Source organism: Bubalus kerabau, chromosome 19, assembly GCF_029407905.1.
Source record: "Bubalus kerabau isolate K-KA32 ecotype Philippines breed swamp buffalo chromosome 19, PCC_UOA_SB_1v2, whole genome shotgun sequence".
NCBI classification, from domain to species: domain Eukaryota; kingdom Metazoa; phylum Chordata; class Mammalia; order Artiodactyla; family Bovidae; genus Bubalus; species Bubalus kerabau.
The window spans coordinates 19,939,242-19,959,416 of record NC_073642.1 but is presented as its reverse complement, the minus strand read 5'-3'; the positions used below and the strand labels follow the sequence as shown (position 1 = coordinate 19,959,416).

General features: G+C 48.9%; 1 protein-coding gene across 3 annotated transcripts in view; it reads left to right on the top strand.

Moving 5' to 3' along the window:
* Positions 1-20,175, top strand: part of NTRK3 (neurotrophic receptor tyrosine kinase 3) — a 425,220-nt gene that overhangs the window by 64,651 nt on the left and 340,394 nt on the right. For all 3 annotated transcript variants that reach the window (XM_055556823.1, XM_055556822.1, XM_055556824.1), the window contains exons 2-3: positions 14,332-14,406; positions 14,913-14,984. In XM_055556823.1, coding sequence (XP_055412798.1) covers positions 14,332-14,406; positions 14,913-14,984 — 147 coding nt within the window. The remainder of the gene's footprint in view (positions 1-14,331; positions 14,407-14,912; positions 14,985-20,175) is intronic.

The window sequence follows — 20,175 nt, the reverse complement described above, 5'->3', positions numbered from 1 at the left end:
AAGGGTCAAAGCTAGTGTCCCTTCCTGCCTCAGGCTATTTCTGCTTTGGATCAAAGACCTCCTCTTTCTCTCCTGGTTCAAAGCTGAGATGTCTAGGAGGGATTGGAAGTTTTATGATCAGCGTGCTTTGAGTAGACGAGAGATGACTGTCTCCAAGGGGCCATAGGGCTCTGTCTCCCTCCCCAACCCTACAGGCACAACGTGCTTCTTTACACCTTTGTCTCTTCAGAGAGTTGGAGAACATGCTGGTTCCATCAAGACACTGGGAGCCATGGCCTTTTCATGACTTGCTGCAAGGTCTCAGGGTTCTGAGGAAGAACAGTCATTTGTTAATTTGTTCCTTTAAACCTTTTACTGTGTATCAAGAACTGGGCTGCATGTTGTGGATACAACAGCAAACAAGATGACAGGTTGCCTGCCGTCAGAGATCTTGCATTCTGTTGGGAGAAAGAAACAATAGACAAGTAAACATGCACGTGAGGTCGTTATAGATTTTGGCTACAATATAAAGGAAATAGCTAGAGCAACATTTCTCAAGCTCCATACTATTGACATTGTGAAAAAAGTGAAAGGCACTCAATCATGTCGACTCTTTGCGGCCCCATGGAGCACACAGCCCATGGAATTCTCCAGGCCGGAATACTGGAGTGGGTAGCCTTTCCTTCTCCAGGGGATATTCCCAACCCAGGGATCAAACCCAGGTCTCCCGCTTTGCAGGCAGATTCCTTACCACCTGAGCTACCAGGGAATTCTTGGACATTCTTTGTTGTGAGGCACTGTCCTATGTTGTAGCATATTTAATAACATCCCTGGCCTCTACCTGGAGAAGGAAATGGCAACCCACTCCAGTATCCTTGCCTGGGAAATCCCATGGGCAGAGGAGCCTGGTGGGCTACAGTCCACGGGGTCGCAAGAGTTGGACACTTAGTGACTAAACCACCACCACCTGGCCTCTACCCACTAGAGACCAGTCATGACAATCAAAAGTGTCCCCAGACATTGCCAAATGTTCTCTGAGGGGCGAAATCCTCCCCTGGCCTAACAACACTGGATCCAGAGGAAGGTGACACAGAACGTCTTTGGCTGGTTGGTCAGGGAAGGTCTCCCTGAAGAGAAGACGTTGAAAGGGAATCCAAGCACTTTTAAAGGCAAAAACAAGTGCAAGGTCCTGAGAAGGGGGAGGGAGCTTGATGTTTTGAAGACTAGAAAGGAGACCAGTGAGACTAAAGCCAAGTAAACAAAGTTAAGTTTAGTTTGAGCTGAGGAGGGAGAGGGATGAGCCAGACACGGAGGATCCTGCTGGCTGAGGTGGAGACTGAATTCCATCCCAAGTACAGAAGCCATCAGGTGCTGATTTTGGGGTGGGAAAGGTGGAAAAGAGGGGAATGATCTAATTTAGTTATTTTTAAAATATATATTTTTAAAATTTTGCTGTGCCAGGCCTTAGTTGCGACACATGGGATCTTTGATCTTTGTTGTAGTATGCGAGACCTTGTTCCCTGACCAGGGATTGAACTTGGGTCCCCTGCATTGGGACTGTGGACTCCTAGCCACTGGACCACCAGGGAGGACACTGGTTTATGTTACAAAAAGCTCATTCAGGCTTCTGTGTGAAGACAGGTTTTGTCAAGTGGAAGTGGAAGCCATGAAAGCAGTGGTCATGTTTTGGAGGCAGTGGTCTTTGAAAGAGACGTGGCAGCCTGGGTGGTAAGAAATGATAAGAGCGGAGATGGTGGGCAGTAAGCAGAGCCGATGATCTCCTGTGGAGGTGGACTTGCTAAGGTGTGGGTGTTGGAGAGAGGGAAGGGAGCAATCGGTGATGAAATTTGACTTGGACAACTGTGTGGCATTGGGGCCATTTACTGAAATGGAGATGCCCAAGTGGGAGGACAGCAAGGATTGATGTTGCTGATGTATCACGGAAGAGCCTGGAGCTCAGCTGGGAGGTTTTACCAGAAATACCTTTGGGTGCATAGATGATGTTCACAGCAGAGCACCTGGGTGAGCTCCCCATGGCCTGGTGAGGGTGAGACCTGGAGACTCCATCACTGATGGATAAAGACTATGGAACCAGCAAAGGAGACTAAGACATGCTAGCCAGGGAGATGGAAAGAAATCCAGCAGAGAGTGAGGTTAAGGGATTCATAGAGAAGAGAATGTTTTCAGAAAGAGAGAGTGGTTAATTAGGTAAAATGCTGCTGAGAGACTGAGAAACTGGATGGCAGAGAAGAATTTGCCAACGTGGAAACCACTGGTGACCTTGACAATATTGTTTCAGTGGAGTGGTGGGGATGAAGACAGATTGGGATGAAGAATCAAAGGGAGGTGAGGAAGGAAGGCCTGGGAATGTGGGCAATTCTTCTGAAAACATTTGGCATATGGAGATGGAGAGACATGAGTTGGTAGCTGAAGAACATTGAGTCGAGGAACTTTTCTTTGAAATGGGCTTTCCTTGGATGTGTTTATATGCTGATGGAAAAATCTAAGAGGGGGAGAGTGAGGGGACTGGGATGAGAAGGAGAAAAATGGAATGAGCCCTGGATTGGTGGATGCAGGCAGGGGAAGGCCCACAGAGGAGCTGGTAGAGGGCTATCCATTTCAGCTCTGCTGTTGATCACTTTGAGGTTCATCCATTCGTTCAGATGTCACTGAGCATTTTCATGGCACTGGGGACACAAGCCTTCCGAAAACTCATATTCTGGTGAAGACCATAGTCATGTGGGGAAGGGAAGGATGGAGAAGATGTGCTTAGGCACCAAGAGCATTTCCACCTCATCTGCTCCAATGTCTGGTGAGAGGAGGCCCTGCCCACTGCCCCATTCCTGACCCCGATGGTGGGCAGTAGACCTGAGATCTCTCCTGGAAGCGGGGAGGTCTGGTCCAGGTCTGGTCCTGAGATCTCTGGGATCACCCCATCTCTGGGCTCTGCAGTGATTCCCCAAGTTGCCTGTCCCCATTTGGGCTGTTGAATCATGTGCCCTGGGCCGCATTCTTCTTTAGAGATCAAGCTCAGGGTTTCTGCAGGTTCAGCTACTGAGCAGGGCCCAGGGAGAGGACCGTGGAGATGCTGTGCCTGGAACACCTCTGGCGTGAGTTAGGACATCTAGGTGGCTACTTAGCACCAATCTGGATGACACCCTGAGTATATACTTACCCTGGGGCAGCATTTGAGATTCTGGAGGTAAGGGAGTCGGGAGTAAGACGGATAGGAGCTCTGTTCTCATGCATCATAGTTCTAGGGACACAACAAACACGTAATCAAATAATCAAATAAGACAATTACAGATGGTTATTAAGGGCTGTGAAGGACATAAACAGGGGCTTGTGCCAGAGAGCAGCTGGCGGGGAAGGGAGGGTGGGCTCACAGAGGAGTCGGCTGGCTTCTCCGAGAAGGTGACCTTGGAGGGGAGGCCTGAGAGATTAGAAGGAGTCAGGGAAGAGCGTTTCCTGGAAGTTCTGATCAGGTATTAGCCTGGTAGGTTTAAAGAACAGAAGGCACGTCCCTGTGGCTGGGGCTTGGAAAACCAGAGGGGTGTGTTCTGGGAGGGGACCATGGAAGCAGCTGGCGATCATCTTGTGGGCCACTACGACCTGGGTTTTGGATTTTATTTTAAGGAGCAAAGGAAGCAGTTGGAGGGTTATAAGCAGGAAAGAGGAGGATTGCGCTGGAGGAGAGTCTGTTGGGGGAGAGTGAAAGCTGGGAGGCCAGCTCAGAGGTGGTGGCCGTTTGCAGTATTAGGCGGTGGCTCCCTGGCATGTGGATGTGAAGGCTGCAGTGAACATGGGGAGAACCAGACAGACTGGCGAGGGGCAGGCCAGTCTGGTCACAGGCTGGGACCTGTGCAGGGCAGCCTGGACTCCCCACTAAGCTGGCTGAGCCCCCAGATGCATGCCTTTGACTGTTCCTCCATTAGGAGACATCGCATTTCAGCAGGTGGAGAGCATAGGTGTGCACACAAACAGCCCCCATTCCTGGCACGAGTCTCAGAGTGGATCAGGAAGCCGGCACAGATGCTGTCGCCTTCCATCTGTTCACCGCATGACCTGAATGTTCCTTTTTGCGGTCCCGGGGGTGCCTGCGACGTGGGGCTGGTTCACCATGGTCCTTGGCGGGCAGCTGCTTGTAGAGCTGGTGTGCTCACATGCTGGCATGCTGGGGTTGCCAGCCCAGGAAGGCTCCCCAGGCATCTGGTATTCCCCTTGACGCCTGTCAAGGGTGGAGAGCTGAGTGACTTGGCTGGTGCGATCTGAGGCAGTTCTTCCCCAGTCCTCTGGTGCTTGAGCTCCACGGAGCTATCGCTCCAGACGGTTTGTTTATAATGCTAAACATATCAGATAATTGAAGGCTAATGCTTCTGTCTGGATCACTAGACATAATAGGCCTGGATAACAAATCAATTTTCTCTTTGCCCTACAAGGTTGGGAAGTCGAACATCCAGAGTATTCTTGGTGTGTGTGCATGGGTGTGCATGTGTGTGTGAGTGCGTGTATGTGCACACTCATGCATCTGTGTGCTCTAATACTGACTTATTAGAAAATGAGATCCCAAGCTAGTTTCCCCAGGCACCCAACTCTATACTTCAATTTGGGCCACCATCTTAGATTCGAGTGAGAAGGTGATGGGAGCCCCATGTCTTACAGGGAACAGGGACATCTGGAGGTGAAAGGATGGGATGTCTGTCCAGCCTTGATATCTGAAACGCCTGTGTTCTTGGAGGACTGAGTACTCATATAAAAAGCCTCTGAGAAATGCCAGTTTCAGCTACCTCCTGCCAGGATACACCTCCAAGAATGGCAATAGGAACATGTGAATTATGAATTAACAAGAACACTTACTTATCTGGTTAGCTCAATCATCCAGAAAGGGTATGTGAAACAAAGTAAGATAACAAGGGCAAATATCTATCTATCTCTATGTGTGCATGTGCTCACACATGTCTGTGCATGATTTTTTTCATATTCTCTTAAATTCTTACTCAGATTCTTACTACTCTGACCTAAGGCACAGTTCCAAAGGCAGCCATCGAGTCAGCTCTGATTTGCACCAGTGCTGAGTGTCAGAGCTGAACGGAGGACGTGGGCATGGCCTCAGCTAATCCTCAGAGCACCCAGATTTCCTGGTAGGAAACTGAGGTCTGGAGAGGCTGGAGTTCCTGGTCCTGAGGCATCCAGTTTCCAAATTCTGGATGTGGGTGTTGAGTGTCCACTGTTATTTGTTTCTTCATATTTATTTTTATTGAAGAAGGACAGGGAAGCCTGGCTTGCTGCAGTCCATGGGTCACAAAGAATCGGACACAACTGAGTGACTGAACAACAATAGTTGATTTACAATGTTGGTAATTCCTGTTGTATAGCAAAGTGATTCAATTATATTAATATGTATATAATATGTTAGATAGATAGATAGATAGATAAATGGGCTTGCCTAGTGGCTCAGAAGGTAAAGAAACTGCCTGCCATGCAGGAGACCCAGATTCAATCCCTGGGTCAGGAAGATCCCCTGGAAAAGGGAACGGCAACTCACTCCAGTACTCAGTATTCTTGCCTGGAGAATTCCATGGACAGAGAAGCCTGGTGGGCTACAGTGCATGGAGTCGCAAAGAGTTGGACACCACTGAGCAACTAACCTAGTAAAGTAATGCTCAAAATTCTCCAAGCCAGGCTTTAGCAATACGTGAACCGTGAACTTCCAGATGTTCAAGCTGGATTTAGAAAAGGCAGAGGAACCAGAGATCAAATTGCCAACATCCACTGGATCATCGAAAAAGCAAGAGAGTTCCAGAAAAACATCTATTTCTGCTTTATTGACTATGCCAAAGCCTTTGACTGTGTGGATCACAATAAATTGTGGAAAAATTCTGAAAGAGATGGGAATACCAGACCACCTGACCTGCCTCTTGAGAAACCTGTATGCAGGTCAGGAAGCAACAGTTAGAACTGGACATGGAACAACAGACTGGTTCCAAATAGGAAAAGGAGTACATCAAGGCTGTATATTGTCACCCTGCTTATTTAACTTCTATGCAGAGTACATCATGAGAAACGCTGGACTGGAAGAAGCACAAGCTGGAATCAAGATTGCCGGGAGAAATATCAGTAACCTCAGATATGCAGATGACACCACCCTTATGGCAGAAAGTGAAGAAGAACTAAAGAACCTCTTGATGAAAGTGAAAGAGGAGAGTGAGAAAGTTGGCTTAAAGCTCAACATTCAGAAAACTAAGATCATGGGAACTGGTCCCATCATTTCATGGCAAATAGATGGGGGAAACAGTGGAAACAGTGGCTGACTTTATTTTTCTGGACTCCAAAATCACTGCAGATGGTGATTGCAGCCATGAAATTAAAAGACACTTACTCTTTGGAAGGAAATTTATGACCAACCTAGGCAGCATGTTAAAAAGCAGAGACATTACCTTGTCAACAAAAGTCTGTCTAGTCAAGGCTATGGTTTTTCCAGTGGTCATGTATGGATGTGAGGGTTGGACTATAAAGAAAGCTGAACACTGAAGAATTGATGCTTTTGAACTGTGGTGTTGGAGAAGACTCTTGAGAGTCCCTTGGACAGCAAGGAGATCCAACCAGTTCATTCTGAAGGAGATCAGCCCTGGGTGTTCATTGGAAGGACTGATGCTGAAGCTGAAACTCCAATACTTTGGCCACCTCATGTGAAGAGCTGACTCATTTGAAAAGACCCTGATGCTGGGAAAGATTGAGGGCAGGAGGAGAAGCGGACGACAGAGGATGAGATGGTTGGATGGCATCACTGACTCAATGGACATGAGTTTGGGTGGACTCCAGGAGCTGGTGATGGACAGGGACGCATGGCGTGCTGCGATTCATGGGGTCGCAAAGAGTTAGACACGACTGAGCAACTGAACTGAACTGAACTGAGCAGCTAACCCACACCCCGCCCCATACACATACATCTATTCCTTTAAAAATATTTTTTTCTGTTATGGTTTATCATAGATTCTTTTTTTTTAATTGGAAGATAGTTGCTGTGCAATGTGTTGTTTGTGCTGTGTAACAATGTGAATCGTTCTATGTATACATATATCCCTTCCTCTGAGCCTAAGTCACTCAGCACCCAGCTGACCTCAGAGTGTCCACTCTTGATCTCTGTTCTCCAGTGGACTGCAGAGCAGCATGTTAGAAGGGCCCTGGGGTCACAGCTTGATAGCAAAGAAGAGCCAGAAAATCTTTAAAAAATGGAAGCAGTAGCCCTTAGAATTCAGGCATCATTTCAGGATAGGATCATTTTGGGCAGGGATACAGGTTCTACCTACTTCAAGAGCCTCTGAGGCTAGCTCAGAGGGACAGGTAAGTTGATCACAATGATCCAGGATCTTCAAGAAAATGTTCTAAGTCATGTTCTGTCTGTTTTTTTTGTTGTTTAGTTGCTAAGTCGTATCCGACTCTTTTGCAACCCCATGGACTCCAAAGACTATCAGTTCCATATATATATATATATATATATATATATGTCCCCTCCCCCTTGAACCTCCCTCTCACCCCTCTGAAAAGTGAAAGTATTAATCGCTGTGCTGCTGCTGCTGCTGCTAAGTCACTTCAGTCATGTCCGACTCTGTGCGACCCCATAGATGGCAGCCCACCAGGCTCCACCGTCCCTGGGATTCTCCTGGCAAGAACACTGGAGTGGGTTGCCATTTCCTTCTCCAATGCATGAAAGTGAAAAGTGAAAGTGAAGTTGCTCAGTCGTGTCCGACTCTTCACAACCTCAAAGACTGCAGCCTACCAGGCTCCTCTGTCCATGGGATTTTCCAGGCAAGCGTACTGGAATGGGTTGCCATTTCTTCCTCCAGGGGATCTTCCCCACCCAGGGATCGAATCTGGGTCTCCCACATTGCAGGCTGATTCTTCACCCCTCTAGGCCATTACAGGACGCCGAGCTGAGCTCCTTGTGTTGTACAGCAGCTTCCACTGGCACTTCGAAGGCCTCTTCATTGCATGGGAATATGAAATGTTCCATGCAGAGAGTCACGCCAGTGGCCTGTCCCTGCCCCCTCGTCACTGCCCTTCCCTCATGCCACAGAATCATGACACTCGGCCGAAGTTCTGCCAGGAGCCAACGTGCAACATTTTTCCAGGGAGAGGAAGGAAGGAACCGAGGCTTAGTTCATCACAGCACTGAGCTCCAGAGCCAGAGCTGAGCTCGGTGTCACAGCTCAGAAAACTTCCACAAGGTCTTGGTGGGGGGCCTTTGGTCAAAGCACATGCTCCTTCCAGGTAGACTTGGGAAGGATGGAGTCACTCCCAGTGGCTCATCAAGCATTTATTCCTGGAGATAAACCCAATCCACAGCTGCTTTGAACCCCTGTAGGGATGAGTCAGAGCACAAGTGAAATACTAATTAACATGCGTGTGCATGGGTGCGTGCATGCTAAGTCCATTCAGTCGTGTCCAACCCTTTTGCAACCCCATGGACCATAGCCCGCCAGGCTCCTCTGTTCATGGCATTCTCCAGGCAAGAATACTGGAGTGGGTTGCCATGTCCTTCTCTAGGGGGTCTTCCCAACACAGGGATTGAACCCTCATCTCTTAGGTCTCCTGCACTGGTAGGAGCATTCTTAACCACTAGCACCAGCTGCTAATTAATTAAGCCCCTGTTAATTAATATATTCATAGAGAATATAAAAATCCGTTGCATTAGAATTCATCCAATTGTGCTTTTGTACCATTATTTCTTCCTCCTTCTGTTTGGCTAGGGCCAGTATGGTAATGAATTGGCAATCTCCAAGTGCATAAAAACTAGATGGTGCAGACTGTGGTCTTTATTTTAATTAAAAATATGCCATGTGAATGTGTTTAAGAATTGTTTGTATCTCCAGTATTTAAAAGTTAAATGCAGAAAACCCTAGAACACGGCAACATTCAAGTCCATATAACACCGGAGGACTAAGCTGGCTGTGGATGCTCATGAGAGGGGCGAGGCACCGTGTACCTGGCAGAGCTCTGCTGCTCACCTGGCTACCCAGAAAGATAAGGACTGTCTGGTGGGACAAAGGAGCGTCCTGCCTTTCTTTAATGCAGCAGGCCCAGTATTTCCTCATCTTCCCAAGCTTTTCTCTCTCCTCCCTGCTGTCAGATGGCTGTTATTTTTTCCTGTGATCCCTCACTACTATTAATGAGCTGTTCTTCATAGCCAAATTTTCCAGACAACAAAATTTAAATACAGAACCTCTGCATGTTCAGCCTCCTCACTGGATGCTTCTTCTTTTCCCTAAGATGCATTACACACCTCCTTAACTTTTGAAGCCAAGTAGACAAGAACACGGGGCTTCCCTAGTGGCTCAGCGGTAGAGAATCTTAAATAGAAGCGTTGTGTAATAAAGCAATGTTTCCCATCCTGAATACCATGGACATTTGGGGCAGATAATTCTTTGCTGTGGGGATGCTGCCTGGCGGATGATGGAATGTTTAGGAGCATCTCTGTGGATACCGGTGCCGCTCCCTCACCCCAGTGTGGCCATCAAAAATGTGTCCTTGCCTGTGTGCTCCGTCGCTTCAGTCATGTCCGATTCTTTGAGACTCTATGGACTGTAGCCTGTCAGGATCCCCTGTCCATGGGATTTTCCAGGCAAGAATACTGGAGTGGGTTGCCATGCCCTCCTCCAGGGGATCTTTCTGACCCAGGAATCAAACTTGGATCTCCTGCATTGCAGGCAGATTCTTTACTGCTGAGCCACAGGGAAGCCCCCCAAATGTCTCCAGACATTGCCAACTGACCTCTGCGGGGCAAAATTGCCTCCAGTTGGGAACCGCTGAATTCAAGAGACTAAAGTGGAGGAAATTAGAGTAGGGATGGGAGCCCGGGGTCACACTGAGGTGAGGCTGCAAGTCTTTGCAGGGCCAGCACCACCACACGCTCTGTACCTGAGCAGACAAACGTGGGATCTGGGCTCCTGCTGAGCTGTGTTCCTGGCACCACTCTGAGTTCTCAAGCCCTCCACAGTGGTGGCAGGCGAGTGCGATGCTGCCGCTTGGATGGGCTGGTGCAGCCTGTCGTCCTGGGAGAGGGTGACCAGTGACTGCCCTGCTGGACAGGGCTCAAGGGCCTAACCTTCCTTTAAAAACATGATCATTCTTGTTGTTTAGGTGGTAAGTTGTGTCCCACTCTTTTTGTGACCCCATGGACTGTAGCCTGCTGGGCTCCTCTGTCCATGGGATTCTCCAGGCGGGAATATTGGAGTCGGTTGCCATTTCCTTCACCAGGGGATCTTCCAAGATCAGGGATAGAACCTGAGTCTCCTGCATCGGCAGGTGGATTCTTTACCACCGAGCTACCTGCGAAGCCCGCGATCATTTGTGATTGCTTTCCATATGACAGAATCCATGCGCCATGCAAACAACCTGGACAACCCAGAAAAGCACACCAAAAGAAGTCACATGTAATTGTACTGGGCCAATGGAACCACTGTTTACTACAGACCAAAGCAAAGCGGACTTCTCTCAGACTTGGTCTTATTTATTTATTATATTTTTAGAGCCTGCCTTTTCCACTTAAACTCACGATCTCTGCGTTAGCACAAAGCAGCCAGCAGAGTTACGACCCCTGGGGCTGGTACCAAGTGGTGAGTCACTGGGAAAGCTTGGCAGGCGCCCTGCCAATGTCAACGGCAAATGTCAGGCTGCACCTTCGCGGTTCTGCTCTTCCCTGAGAACCCGCTTGGCGCTGCCGTCTGTGCATCCTCTGACGCTGTTTATAATTTCAGCTCGAACAGTTTTCCTGGAGGTCATGAATGACAGGTTTACTGCCCCTCCACCCTTCTGCCACTCGGAGTTTTTATCAATGATGGCTGAGAAATGACAACTTCCAGCAGAACCAGGCTGCCCTTTTAGCATGAAAACTGAGATGAGACTGCTCGGCCTCTACAGAAGTGAAAAGAATGAACATGTTAGCTGCTTAGTCGTGTCCATATCTTTGTGACCCCACGGACTGTAACCCCCCGAAGGCTCCTCTGTCCATGGGATTTTCCAGGCAAGAATACTGGAGTGGGTAGTTATTCCCTTCTCCAGGGGATCTTCCCAACCCAGGGATCAAACCCAGGTCTCCTCCACTGCAGGCTGATTCATTACGGTCTGAGCCATCAGGGAAGCCCAGCCCCTACAAAGCCTGAGGTTAAAAATAATCATCACAGTGGGCACTCCCTGAGGACTTACTCTGACCCCAGCTGCTGTAATGGCTTTTTAATGTAACATGCAATCCTTACGTCCTTCTTATGCTGGAGGTATTCTATTATTCCCATTTGACAGATGAAGAAACTGAGGCACAGACAAGTGAAGAAACCTGGACAGGGTCCCATAGATCGAGGTAGCGATGGAGACAGGATCTGTATCCTGGCAGTCAGGCTCTAGGCAGGGGTCAGCAACCTTTTTCTACGAAAGGCCAGAAAGTCAATATTTTAAGTGAGCTTCTGTGGCAATAACTCAACTCCACTTTTGCGGAGAAAAGTGGTCACAGACAAGAGTAAATGAGCAAATATGAACATGGGGATTTAAATTTCATATACTTTTCACATGTCACAAAATAGGATTCTACATTAGATTAAAAAAAAAAAAAACTATTCTTATTTCTCAGGCTGTACGGAAATGGGTGGTGGGCTGGAGTTTGTAGTGGCTAACCCAACTTTGGAGCACCAACTCCTAATCACACATTTGCTATAAAAGTGCCGTTCCCTGATGTAGGAAAATTCAGACTCAAAAAAAGATACAAGGGGCTATGTGGAATAGACGAGAGAGCCCTGTGCACCAAGGACTTCAGCCATCATCCTGCTGTGCTTCTGCCGGGGAAGGTCATTTGTGGGCATTAGGACAGGAAGGCTGAGAGAAGTCAAGTATTCGAATGCAATAATGATTGACAACTCAGCCATAATAAAAACACATTTCTGGAATTCTAATGTGGGCTCAGAAAACTGATTTCATTTATTTAAACAACTTGATTGACAGCTGCTTGTTGGGAGCTTGTGTGAAGCTGGGTTCCCATGAATGAATACCCGTCGGTAGGAACACTGCAATCTGTTAACACTTGGTGGCTTACATGGACTGAGTGGATACCCCAGGTGGGGGTGGGGCTGGCACAGGTCCTTCTGCTCACTCTGGCCTTCCTTCTCAGCTGACATGGAGTCGGGGTCCCTGCCCTGGCGAACCCAAACTAAACAAACTGTCCTGGGGCCATGCGGCTTCCAGGGGAGAAGGCTTTGGAGAAAGAATTCAGTACCAACCTGGCCACCTGGCCCATGTCCCCAGCAGATGCTAATGTGTCTGGCTGCTTAGCAGGGGCTCCGAGAGAATGTGGTACAAAAAGGGCTCTTGGCATACCTTGTCGCTGCGCGGCTCTGAAATGCTTCCAGAGGCCCTGGCCACCGCCTCCCTGTGGCCTTCCTGGCTCTGGTCCCACCTGATGGCAGATGGCAGAACCACGGGTAGGGTGGGACCTGGGAGGGGATGTCTGGGGAAGGTGGCTGTCTTTTCTGTGCCTTGGGTATCACGGTCCCAGGGTGATCTGTCATGTCTTTCCCCTCCTCTCCAAGAGGATACTTAGACTTTGGGGGCACTGATGGGAGAGTCAGATCCCAGGAGGGCAGCGCGAGGCCTTTTCCTGTGGCCCCCTGGAGCTCCTTGGGGTGGCGGGTGCGTATGAATGGCCTCCTCTCAGATGACTTTGGAGCTGGAAAGGACCTTGGTAATCAATAATCTAATGCAGAGGTCCCTAACCTCTGGGATCTAAAGCCTGATGATCTGAGGTGGAGCTGATGTAATAATAATAGAAATAAAGTGCATAATAAATGTAATACACTTGAATCATCCCCCAACCACCCACCCTCTCCAGTTGGTAGAAAAACTGTCTTCCACAAAACCAGTCCCTGGTGCCAAAAATGGTTGAGGACTGCTGGTCTAACGGTTCTCAACCTGGAGCCCAAAGCGGTAATGTAGGATGTTTGTCCCTGGTGTTCTCTCTCTCTCTCTCTCTATATATATATACACACACACCAAACAAAGGAAATCAAATCCATACCCATGACGAGCCCTTCCATGCTAACAGTACTTTCAAGAATTCCTTTGCTTTGGGCTGGAATTTATCTGCTGGGTGAGTCAGTGCTGGTTTATGCCCGTTGATAAAAAAAAAAAAACTCTGGTTAACAGTGATTTATATCTTGCATTAGTAAATCTGAGAAGATGAATTAAGTGTGTGTGCTTGCTCGACACATGTTTAGGGAGCTAAGCACGAAACCTCTTGGGAGAAAGTTCTAAAAGAAGATCTTTGTGAAGAGATGGGGGAGAAACTGCTGATCTGGTGTAACCCTCTCCCCTTACAAATGAGGATACCAGAGGCCCAGAGTGTTGAGAGCTCATGCTCAAAGCCATGGCTGCTAAAGTCCCAGAGAGAAAGCTGGAATCTGGCTCCTCTAATGCCAGCCTCCCGTTCTTTCCGTGACACCCAGGCGTTTGGTCATGCCTCCTTTGTGGAATTGGTTCTGCCATATGAAGCCACTGATGTCCTTGACCAGATGAATTGGGTCATGGTAACCAAAGGGGGCTTCCCTGGTGGCTCAGATGGTAAAGAATCTGCCTGTGATGCAAGAGACTCAGATTTGATCCCTGTGTCAGAAAGATCCCCTGGAGAAGGGAATGGCTACCCACTCCGGTATCCTTGCCTGGAGAATTCCAAGGACAGTGGAGCCTGGCGAGTTACGGTCCATGGGGTTGCAAAGAGTCAGACATGACTAAGCGACTAACTTTCACTCTCATCCAAAGGGGGTCGTCAGTGTCTGGCCCCTAGGGGACCCTGAGGTGGTGTGTGTTCCTTCTGGGCTTTTCCACTCAAAAGCCATGTTCACGAAGCAAGCTCCCCCCAACACCTTTAAAAAAAAAAATCACTTCATTTGTGTTCTTTCTGTGGGCAGGAATGTAGAAAATGAGCCTATTCTTAAAAAAAAAAAAAATTCCTAGAAGTTAAAAAGAACTAAAAGAGAATGGAAAGAAACTGAATTAGGAAGACCTGCAGGGAGATTGAATCTCAAGAATTTAAAGAGTAGTCTTTCTAGAGCCCAGGGGATGCGGGGGCATTAAGCGCTATCCATGGGCTCAGAACTTGAGATCCCCCAGCAAGCCCATCAGCCAGGTGGTGTGTGTGGCCCCATGCAGAGAGAGAATGGAGCAGACTCAGAGATCACTGGGGACTTGGTGGAGAGCCTGGCTCGCGGGTGGCTGCTCCAGGATTTAAGCCCAGGTCTCTGGCACTAAAGCCAGCATCTTTCCGGTGATCCCTCTGCTGACCTGAACCTTGCCTCTCCTCCCTCCCTGCAGACACATAGAGAACTGGCGCGGTCTGCACACGCTCAACGCTGTGGACATGGAGCTCTATACTGGCCTCCAAAAGCTGTGAGTGCACCAGCTCCCGGTGGGGTGGGGGCAGGGGCCAGCCCATACGTAGTTCAGGCTTCGAGATACAACCTGAACCCACGTCCCCCGGGTTAGTGCTTTCCTCAGTCCCGTGCTGGACTGATGGTCCACAAGGAGCAGGGATATTTCCAGTCACCGCCTCCTTTGGATTCAGTGCGAGTGACTGCGGGGGAATTGGGGTGGCAAAGGGAGGGGGCTGAGTGCTAGAGTTGCTGGACCAGAGTCTTATCCATTTGCCAGGATGGGCACATTTCTCACACTTACCCAGGTCCCAGTGGGATGTGAGCCCAAATCCTGCCCACTGGTCCTGTGGTCCTGTCCCTCAACTGGACCACAAGTGATGACCGGTGATGAAGAAATGCATTCAGTTTACAGAGGCAACTGTTGTCCAGTCTTGGCCTCACCGGCTGTCAGCCTCGGCCCAGAGCAGAGCTGTATTGCTACCCCGTAAGCTCTGCTGACCCTCTTTTCCTCTCTCTCTTTAGGACCATCAAGAACTCAGGACTTCGGAACATCCAGCCCAGAGCCTTCGCCAAGAACCCCCACTTGCGCTATATGTGAGTAGAGCTGGGTCCGGGCTGCAGGGAAGTTGGTGGGTGGGTGGGTGGTTGGGGGCAGGCATACGGCAGGGAGAGAGAGTCCTGGGCGGTGAAGCCCGAGGCCTGAGATCTGGACCTGGCTTCGCTAGTGTGTGTCCTGGGGCAAGTCCCATCGCTTTTCTGGGCCTCGGATTTTTGCCCCTTAAGATGAGGGTTTTGGATTTGATGATCTCTGAGGTTCCTATTGGAAGGTAAAGCCTGAGACTAGGGAATTGCTTTACTTTTTATGATGAAATTTGCAACTTAATGGGAATGTAAATGAGAGGAAATTCCCCATATAAGTGTAGTGTGTGATGTGAATACTACTCTTCAGAGACCATTTGTAGGTCCATAAGTGTGTGTGTGTGTGTGTGTGTGTGTGTGTGTGTGTGCTGGGGTGGGGTTGGCTGAGAGAAAGCAGGGCCAGGCCAAGTGTCACATCTAGATAGATCCTGGGTTCAGTGGCGAAAGGCTCTGAAAAGCAGAGCCACCAGTATATAAAGTCACACAGCTTTGGGACGCGCTCGAGGTGACCCGGCTCTGCTGGGATCCTGTCTGTCTGAGCCTCCTCCTCCTCCCGCCTCTCCCCTCCCACCACTGTCATGTGTGATGGTGGTGGGACCTCCGCAGGCTCAGCTCTGCCTAGCCCTGTGCAGATGGAATCTCACGAACTTAGTGCTTCCTCTCTAAGCCTAATTCTGGGCTGAAGACTCTGGGGTTTGATGGGAGGACTGCCATTTCCTGGGGAGAGAGGGGCTTGAAAGGAAACCTGGAGCCAGCAATTAGGGAAAGTGCTAACACACTGCACCCATGGGGGTCCTTGGTGTTCGGTCAGGTCTTTGCAGATGGTGGCCATCTTGAACATCTATGGGGCATGGTCTCCAAGAGCAGACATTCCATAGGAACCAGCGGGGTGGAGTTGACTGTATTTGGCCAGAAAATGGAGGAATGGTGTGCAGACGAATCTTTCCTTTGGCCACCTGAGAGTTGCTCTGGTGCAGGCACTTTGGACTTGAAGGGCATCAGGCTGAATAGGAATCTCACAGGAAGAGACAGAGCATCCGAGGGAAGTGGAGGGGAGGTGGAGGAAGAGAAAAGATCGTGGAGAATTGTGGTGGGCTGTTGTTTCTCCTTTGGGGGGACCTGGCCTCACCCCTGGGCCTTTGTGTGTTTTTCCAAACACCTAGTGAACGCTTAGGGCTTCCCTGGTGGCTCAGCAGTAAAGAATCCACCTGCCAATGCAGGAGACACAGGAGATGTGGGTTCTATCTCTGGGCTGGGAAGATCCCCTGGAGGAGAGCATGGCTACCTACTCCAGTATTCTTGCCTGGAGAATCCCATGGACAGAGGAGCCTGGTGGGCTACATATCATAGAGTTGCAACAGAGTTGGACATGACTAAATCGACTGAGCATGAGTGAGGGCTTGATAAGTATTTTTATTTTTGAAATCAGTTATGGCCACCTGATGGAGGAGCCTGGTAGGCTGTAGTCCATGGGGTCGCGAAGAGTCGGACATGACTGAGCGACTTCACTTTCATGCATTGGAGAAGGCAATGGCAACCCACTCCAGTGTTCTTGCCTGGAGAATCCCAGGGACGGGGGAGCCTGATGGGCTGCCGTCTCAGGGGTTGCACAGAGTTGGACATGACTGAAGCGACTTAGCAGCACAGCTTTGTGCTGAACTTTCTTTCCTCCCTTTGGACATGGCACACTGCAGGGCCATTACTCAGGGTCTTATGTAGTAGCCATGGGGGACCGAGTCCCCCTCTATGCCCCACCACAGCTGTCTCAATTATTTGTTGCCCCCTTGCCCTAGCAGCCATGAAATTAAAAGACGCTTATTCCTTGGAAGGAAAGTTATGACCAACCTAGACAGTATATTAAAAAGCAGAGATATTACTTTGCCAACAAAGGTCCGTCTAGTCAAGGCTATGGTTTTTCCAGTAGTCATGTATGGATGTGAGAGTTGGGCTATAATAAAGAAAGGTGAACACCAAAGAATTGATGCTTTTGAACTGTTGTGTTGGAAAAGACTCTTGAGAGTCTTTTGGACTGCAAGGAGGTCCAACCAGTCCATTCTAAAGGAGATCAGTCCTGAATATTCATGGAAGGACTGATGCTGAAGCTGAATCGCCAATACTTTGGCCACCTCATGCAAAGAGTTGACTTATTGGAAAAGACCCTGATTCTGGGAGGGATTGGGGGCAGGAGGAGAAGGGGACGACAGAGGATGAGATGGCTGGATGGCATCACCAACTCGATGGACATGAGTTTGGGTGAACTCTGGGAGTTGGTGATGGACAGGGAGGCCTGGCGTGCTGCAATTCATGGGGTCACGAAGAGTCGAACACGACTGATCGACTGAACTGAACTGAACTGCCCTAGTTGAGCCTCTGTGGTGGGATTCTCCTGATGTGTGTTCTTTGCAGCTGGGGGTGTAGAGGAGGGTCTTGGACCAGATGTTGCAGGTGTTTATTTTACTGGGGATTTGACTTTCCATGTAAACTGTCCCAGGGGATGAAGCTTTTGACCTCTGAGAAGTCTCCTTTTCATACTAACTCGTATGAGGGTCACAGAGCCAAATGCCCACAGAGGACCAATGGGGACAGTGGAAACTGGGGACCACGTGTTCCCTCTTAGGGCCAGCCTGTAAACAGTTCTAGCAGACTGCTGCTGTAAGGAGGTGGGGCCTTGGGTTGCCAGATTTACTGTGGTTTTTTTTTTTCCCCAAGAAGAGCTGGAGGTTTAGTGAAACCTCTCAAATTTTAATACTGGCACTAAAAATTAAACCTTTCAACACCATGGGCCAGGCAGCATCACACTGTGGACAGAATGTGACATAGGGAATGCCAGCTTGGGGGCCGGGGTCAGACTTGGGGGACAGAAGCTGCCCGCATGGGAGAGGCTCTGTCCTTTTAGACGGCAGTGGCTTGGTGCTCAGAATCTGCCTGCACACCTATCAGCTGCAGCTCTCCAGGCATTTGAGAGGGTTTTCAGATGTGTCGCATGTCCAAGGGCTACAGAGGTGGGGGGAGGCATGCAGCTTGGGTTCCAGGTATCTCTGAAGTGGGTTGTACTAGAACTTTGAATTACCCTTGAGATCCCTGAAGAGGGCTGTGACCCACCATCTCTTTTGAGATGATCCGGGTCTGCTGGCAGTGACAGGCTGGTGGGGCTTTGCAAGATTCCCCAAGGCTTTGGGGGCAGGAAGGATATCAATGGAATAGGTTCTGTTGATACCAGTGAACCTGCCAATGACCTCGGGCCCCATTTCCTCCTAGACACACTGGCCAGCTCTTGCCCAGGTGTTGCGGTTGGCTGCAAAAGGATCAAGAGTGAGATAGACAGGTCACCGTCAGTCCAACTCCAGTTTGGGCCTGTCTGCATATTAGGGATGAGCTGGCTGCTCAGATCCACGTGATAGGGTCAGCATCTGGGCCAGGGGCTGCTGGAGGAGGAGCCTGGGGGTCCCAGAGAGGAAAGTCAAGAGGTCCAGCCACGTGCACTGGCTTCATCGATGGGTTCACTTACTAACTTTCCCATTTACAGAGACACGTCCCACATCTTGACTGAGTGAATTTCCCGGCAGCTCTGGGACACTTTCTCCTGGCAAATGGGCAAGGTTTCTCTGCTCTCTCACACATCTTCTATTTCTGTCCTCTAAGTGCATGTACAAGTTTTCAGGGCCCAGCTGAGCAATCACAAGATGGTCACTTACTCCAGCACTAATTGCCGAGCTCTGGCTTGGTGGCTTTTTTCCCTGCTTCTTCTTCTTCTTTTTTTTTTTTTTTAGGGTAATGGCTAAGTCTTTTCTTCTCCCCTTCTGTACACAGTAAGAGGCAGGAAGTGAAATCATTGCCTTCTGTACCAATGTCAAGTTATCCAAGTTGTTCTGATTGGTTCAGCTTCCCGCACCTCTAAGCTGCTGTTGCATTACTCATAATGCTCTCTCAGGCCAGAAAATGAGCCATATGAAGGCCAAATTGTCTGCCGCAAAGAAGGCTGGAGACTAGGACTCTTTAAGGTTTATGAGTGACTGAGCATCTCTTTTTGACCGCGTCTGTCTTCTTTGTCTTTTACTGAGTGTGAAAAACTAAATACTGATTTATATACATTTGAGAGACTGGAATATTCTTGACCCTTATATATCCTTTCCTTGGTGAAAGATTTTGGATTTTGAATTCTTAAGGATAAGGATTTTCCAAATAGATCATTGGAGCCACTATTTGCTCATCTGTAAAATAGGTGTAATGATGGTTCCTGTTCTATGATAAAGATTTATGATAGGAGGCACATCCATCGATGAGCCCAGTGCCGGTAAATGGTGTTTATAAATGCAAGCTGCTAATAGTGATGGAATTACTGTTATTACTGGGGTGGTGATCCTCGAATCAATGAGGAGAGATAATACAGCTTTGATGGCGATTATGACCACTTCTTTATTAAAGGAAAAGCTGGATTTCTGTCCTGTGTCTCTCTGATGACTTTAGGACTCCAGTCTACACTCTCTCTGATGATTTTAAGACTCCAGTCTACACTCTCTCTGATGATTTTAAGACTCCAGTCTACACTCTCTCTGATGACTTTAAAACTCCAGTCTACACTCTCTCTGATGACTTTCTTCCTTGAATGCTGATTGATGAACAAACCCTGATAGATCCTCTATAGTCTCCATTTAGTCCGTCTTGCTCTAGTTCGGGGATCCCTAACCCTTTTGGTACCAGGCACTGGTTTCATTGGTTTCGTGGAAGAGAATTTTTCTATGGACAAGACGAGGGGCTGGAGGGATGGAGTGTGCAACCAAGATCCCTCAAATGCGCTGTTCGCAGCAGGATTTGTGGTGCTATGAGAATCTGATGCTGCCACTCCGCTGACAGGAGGCGGAGCTCGGTCATAATGTGAGTGATGGGGGACCGGCTGTAAATACAGATGAAGCTTCCCTTGCTCACCCGCTGCTCTCCTGGTTCCTAACCACAGACCGGAACCCACTGGGGACTCCTGATCTAGACTGTGTGCACACCCTTCTTACCCCTGTTAGTTTCAGAAAGGATCCAACCAGTGGCAACTGGTGAGCTTACACTTTGTTGATTTCCATCTCACTTGAGACCACACCCACCAGGACTACAGAATTTGGATTGCTTGCTGAGTGCTCTAACCTCACCTCCTGCA